We start from the raw sequence: 6,000 nt of genomic DNA on the forward strand, positions 1-6,000 counted from the left end.
CAATAAGTAGTGGCCTTGGTGTTAGTAACTTTAGACCCTTAAGGTAATAAATTTTTTCCTTTGTTGTAAACCCATTACACATCCGCCCTACAGGAATGCAATTTTATCTTTGGAAGATGGCGCCAAACCTTAAAATAATTACTCTTAGAGAAAATAAGTCTTTGTTGATAAGTCTTTGTCAAGAGTCATAAAATGTTAATAGGCCTTCTGGCCAGAAGATGATATAAATCACCTAAACCATTTGTATACCATAAATTTGCAGGAAAGAAACTCTGGTTTTTGATAAGGATCAAAAACTGCTGACTTTGCATCCCCTATTATCCTCTATGTGTAACTTAGGGTATAAAAGCCCCTGTTAAAAATAAAGCTACGGGCCTTGCTCACCAACACTTGGTCTCCCCATGTCATTCTTCCCTTTAACTTCCAGCTGAGTCTCCATCTGGAGCGTAGAACCCACCATGCTTACTAATTATGCCTGGGCTTCTAAGATCCGACCGGGGAGGCCTCAGTGTCTCCTCTCCTTCGGGAGAACGGAAGGACGCCTGCGGCCTACGTAAGTGGTGCAAACTTCTTGTCTTGAAGTTTTATTGGTCTCCCGCGTAAACCAAGCTACTCAGCTTCTTTTCTCCACTGAATTTTCCTACTGAGCTATCCTCATTCTATTACTCTTTATATCTTTGATAAATAAATAAATAGTCGCCGACGCCGTCTCCCCTTCGAATACCCTGGATCAGCCAGGGCTGGACCCCCGCAAACTTTCTTGTGCAATTGTTATAAAAATATCCTTGGACTTCCCTGGTGGTCCTGTGGTAAAGAATCTGCCTGCCAATGCAGGGGACAGAGGATTGATCCCTGATCCAGGAAGATTCATGCCACAGGACAACTAAGCCCATGTGCTCCAACTACCAAGCCCACGCTCTGGAGTCAGAGAGCCACAACTACTGAAACTCACATGCCCTAGAGCCCATGTTGCTCAAAAAGAAAAGCCACCTCAGTGAGAAGCCCATGCACCGAAACGAGAGAGTAGCCCCTAATCACTGCAACTAGAGAAAGCCTTCAAGCAGCCATGAAGACCCAGTGCAGCCAAAATAAATATATTAACTTTTAAAAAATTTAATCCCTAAAATCAAGAGGTATGATGTAAGAAAAATAAGCATGCATACGATTGGTTGTGGGTGGGGAGAAGGAATTAAATAAAGCATGTTAAAGTTCTCCTCTTATTAGGTAGCTACTGTAGAATTTTGAAGCTAATAAATATGTATTCAAACATGTCTGTTTAACATTTAAAGATCATCCCCACTGCCATAAACCACCAATCAATTATCTGTGTCACCAATCTCTGAGCTCACAAACTTGCAGTCACTGATTCCTATAACTCCTGTCACTAATTGTTACTGGCTTCCCAATCACTGAGCCAGCATGGTCCTTCCTAATTCCAAAAGGACTGATCCCAGCAAACCTTCCAGTTACTAACAGCAACAGATCTCCACAGTTACTTGCCCTCATAAACACTCTGATCACATATTGCCACAGGTTCCTCAACTATTGATGCCAGTGGGACATATCGATCTCCACCTAAGATATGACCCCCAAATACTATCAATCCCCAATCACTGACACCAACAGAACCCTCACACAGCCTTTACAGAAACCCTAACCACTGCCAATAAACTCCACTACACACACCCTTTCAGCTATTTCCTTCACCTGCTTGCTTTTTTAAATTTAATGTTTATTTATGTGTCTGCATCAGGTCTTGGTTGCAGCATGTGGGATCTAGTTCCCTGACCAGGATTGAACCCGGGGCCTCTGCATTGGAAGCATGGAGTTACAGCCACTGGACCACCAGGGAAGTCCCATCGCCTGCTTGCTTCAACCAAAACCTACTTGTCGCCTGAGGATTCTGCTCCCTTACAGTGTTCCCCAATAGAAGTTGTTTCCCCACCTCCCCCCAATCTTAGAGCCTTAAGATGAAGTAAATTACACTTTCAACTGTTTTTCATTCATCCTTCAAAACCGTATCTTGTTTAGAGTATCACCAGGCTTTAACCCATTAACATTCTGGTTCAATGATTCACTAGAAGGACTCACAGGGCTCAGTATATAGCTGTACTCATAGCTATGATTTAGAACAGCAAAGAATTCAAAGCAAAATAAGCTAAGGAAAAAGGGGCATGATGTAAAGCACAGAGGAATACAGGAATAAATTTCTAAGAGTCCTCTCCCAGGAGAGGGCTTCCCTGGTGACTCAGACAGTAAACAATTTGCCTGCAACGGAGACCTGGGTTTGATCCCTGGGTCAGGAAGACCCCCTGGAGGAGGAAATGGCAAGCCACTCCAGTATTCTTGCCTGGAGAATCCCCATGGACAGAGGAGCCTGGCGGGCTAAAGTCCATAGTGTCACAAAGAGTTGGACAGGACTGAAGTGACTTAGTATGCCTTTCTACTGTGTCATTCTCACTGACACACAAAGTTGTCTCAATATTATTCATCTGAGGAAAATCCTCTCTTAATCTCATGTCCCATCCAATATCCATTTCTTTGCTCCCCTTATCAGCAAAACTCTTAAAGTTGTCTATACTTGCTGTCTCTATTTCATTACCTCCCATTCTTTAACTCTCCCACCAGATTTTACCCGTCATTCCACTCTAAGAGCTCTAATCAATCAAAATAACCATGGAACTACAACTTGCCAAAGTCAAATTCTCTGTAGTCATACTCTGGGGACTGAGTACTGCCATTGCTTTGAAAACCTTGATGCTTTTTTGACAACACATTTACAGTTTTCCTCCTACCTCAGTGGTTACCTCCTACTGCCTACCTCATTCTTCTTCTCCTCCTCCCCTCTCCCTCTCCTCCTCCTTCTTCTCCTCCACCAGAACTCAAAACATCAGACTGACCCAAAACTCTTTGAGTTTTTGCCCTTTTTTCTCCCCTGTCATTTCTTCCTAGATGATTTCATTCAATCTTATGACTTTAAATGCCATCTTTATGCTGATCCCTTTCAAATACGGATTCTTCAGTCTAAGTCTCTCCTAGAGACTATAAGTCTCTATAAGTCTCTAGATTTATATCTAACAATTTCTCAACATCTCTACTTGAACATGTATGTAATGGGCTTCTTGCCACTGCTCAAACAGAACTATGGCTTATCCACCCTGGCTCTTCTTTAAGCCATCAAATCAGGTCTTCTCCAACACAACCCTTTCTCAGGAAATGGAATCTACCAGTTCCAAAAAGCCTAGGTGTAAATTTTGAGTCTTCTTTTCCCTCTTGCTCCATATCATCAGTAAGTCCTATTGGCTCATCTCCAGGCATGTTCTAATTCTGATTTTTTATTTCACCTGTAAACCCCAATCATCATCTCTTACCTTTAACTACTGCAATAACTACTAACTCACCTGCCTGCACCTCTGCACACAGAGGGGAACAATTCCATCTCTAACAACCACAGAGACTGTAATTGCTGACTCCCGTAGACATTCCCATTTGCGACCCCTATAGTCCTCCCCAATCTCTGATACACCCCAAAGCCCTTATTTCTTATCCCCGCGGCCTTCCAAACTCTGACTGCGCAGGCCCCTGTCACCGCAGATCCCTCAAACAATGATTTCCTTAAACTGCACCGACAGCCCTCTAGCACTATCCCTTAGCTCCCTGAGGATGCTAAGATCATCCTCCCGCCCGTGCAAAAGGCCCTTCAGCATCGACTCCAATTCCCAAATCACCTATTTCACAGACTACAGTAACCCTCCAGCCACTGATGCCCGATTAAACGACAGCTGACCACCAGACCACCCCGCCCCATCATCGCGCTCACCGCAGCGCTGCCCCCGGGCCCCGACACAGCCATCTCCGGAAAGCACTCGGCCTCTTCGGCTGTCCCTGCACTCCTCCTCCGGTCCACGGTCGCTGGCTTTGTCGGGAACTGGGCGCAGGTGGTGGCCGACATGGCGACCACCCGGAGCGCGGCCTCGGCGGGTCCGGCAGCTGCAATGGCGGTGCCCTTGAGTATGGGCTATGGGCGCGGCCATGTTGACTGAGGCTCTGCCGTACAGCGGAGAAGACGCGGTCGGGGAGGGGTCGGAGGTCGGAGGTCCGCTCCCGGGCTTGTTTAGCTCATCTGGCGGTGGTGAGATGCGAGCCGGCAGAAACCGGGCTCGCAGAGTGCTACTTGCAGAGTGCTTCAGTGTGCGTGACACCCTACTCCCGGTACTCAGAGGTTTCAATTCTTGAGGACAGAATTTGGAGTTGCTTTTCCCAGTCAATGCAGCCAGCTTCGGGGAAACAAGGAATTGCAGACTATCACAGACTCCAGAGAGCCGGAATAATGAGAGAAACTGGAGGGAGAAAAAGGAAATGCCCAATCAGGCAGATGCCATAGATGTTTTATAGAGACAGAACGCTAATCTTGGAAATATATTTCATTTATGGTATGAGAGCAATGAGAAAAACTGACGCACCAAATTAAGTGAACACATCGCTCCTCAGTGAGAGCCAGAGTTCGATGGTGATGTTTCAGTCCAATATTGTAATCAAGCAATTGGAGTAGAAATAATTTCTCATTGTGCCGTTTCATGTACAAACGTCACTAACAATTATGCCTTGAGCTTTTATAATGTATGCAGATTGGATTGCTTGGGTTTGCTAGGTAATGAGTAAACAATGGAGATTCAGACACAGCCTTTATTCACCCTCTTATGGAATTTACTATGGGGCAGGGGGTTGGTAAAATTATCCCAAATATTTTATTCTTTTTTCCAGAGTCAAACATAGCCTGTTTTGCACCTTCCACTTGCATGTGCTTTAAAAAAAAGAAAATCCAACCGAGTAAATTAGAATATCTAATTGACTTTATTAAGAGATTCATGAATGGGACAACATTTCATTTAGCAGACAGAAACGCCATCTGAGGAGCTGTGCAGAATGGAGTATTTTTAAAGGTATAAAAGTGCTGGGACAGGGGAGTTAGGATTATTTCAAACGAGGTCACTTTCCTTTGAGGTAAAGAAGGGGATGTCCCCAGTCCCAGCAATGCCTTCCTAGTCTTCTGACATCAACTTAAGAGCAAATTATGTTGTAAATATTATGATGCCTAGAATTCTAGCATGGGTCCCATATCTCTGCTCCCTAGTGTTATCCCTTTGTGAGAACCCCTAACTTTCAGTGCAGGAGGAACCTATGGTTGCATAGAATATTACTCCCATGATTAGATCCCAAATCAGTTGACTTTAAGTTGATAAAAATGGAGATAATTGGAGGGAATAATACTCCCATGATTAGATCCCAAATCAGTTGACTTTTCAATTCAGTTGTTCAGTTGTGTCCAACTCTTTGTGACTCCATGGACTGCAGCACACCAGGCTTCCCTGTCCATTATCAACTTCCAGAGCTTGCTCAAACTCATGTTCATTGAGTTAGTGATGCCATCCAACATTTTAGCCTCTGTCTTCTACTCCTGCCTTCAATCTTTCCCAGCATCAGGGTCTTTTCCAGTGAGTCAGTTCTTCACATCAGGTAGCCAAAGTATTGGAGTTTCACCTTCAGCATCAGTCCTTCCAATGAATATTGGAAGAGAACCCCATGAACAGTTGACAAAAAATGGAGATAATCGTGGTAGGCCTAATTTAATCGACTGAACCCTTAAAAGTGGATGGACCCTTCTAATAGTCAGAAATTCCAAATATGATAAGGTCTGTGGATGGAGCTACATAATAAAGACCTAAAAGCCACATCTGAGAACTGATGTGGCTACTACTAGCACGACAGTAGGAAAAGGCAACCCACTCCAGTATTCTTACCTGGAAAACTCCATGGACAGAGGAGCCTGGTGGGCTACAGTCCATAAGCTCACAAAGAGTCAGACATGACTGAGCACAACAATAACTAGCAAGGAGTTATTCCTTGCTACGACTCCTACGACTGCAGAGTAAATGATTTCTGCCAAAAACCTGAGGGAGCCTGGAAGCATGTATTTCTCTAGTGGAGCCTGAGATTAGG

General features: G+C 44.5%; 1 protein-coding gene across 2 annotated transcripts in view; it reads right to left on the reverse strand.

Annotated features, from left to right (window-relative positions):
• The window catches only part of ZFP37 (ZFP37 zinc finger protein), a 16,817-nt gene extending 12,788 nt beyond the window's left edge, over positions 1-4,029 (reverse strand). The window contains exon 1 of one of the 2 annotated variants that reach the window (XM_027550524.1): positions 3,821-4,018. In XM_027550524.1, coding sequence (XP_027406325.1) covers positions 3,821-3,952 — 132 coding nt within the window. In that variant the 5' untranslated portion in view covers positions 3,953-4,018. Of the gene's footprint in view, positions 1-3,820 lie in introns of both variants that reach the window. The other variant, XM_027550525.1, reaches the window with a different exon arrangement.
• Positions 4,030-6,000: the final 1,971 nt, after the last annotated feature.

Source organism: Bos indicus x Bos taurus, chromosome 8, assembly GCF_003369695.1.
Source record: "Bos indicus x Bos taurus breed Angus x Brahman F1 hybrid chromosome 8, Bos_hybrid_MaternalHap_v2.0, whole genome shotgun sequence".
NCBI lineage: Eukaryota > Metazoa > Chordata > Mammalia > Artiodactyla > Bovidae > Bos > Bos indicus x Bos taurus.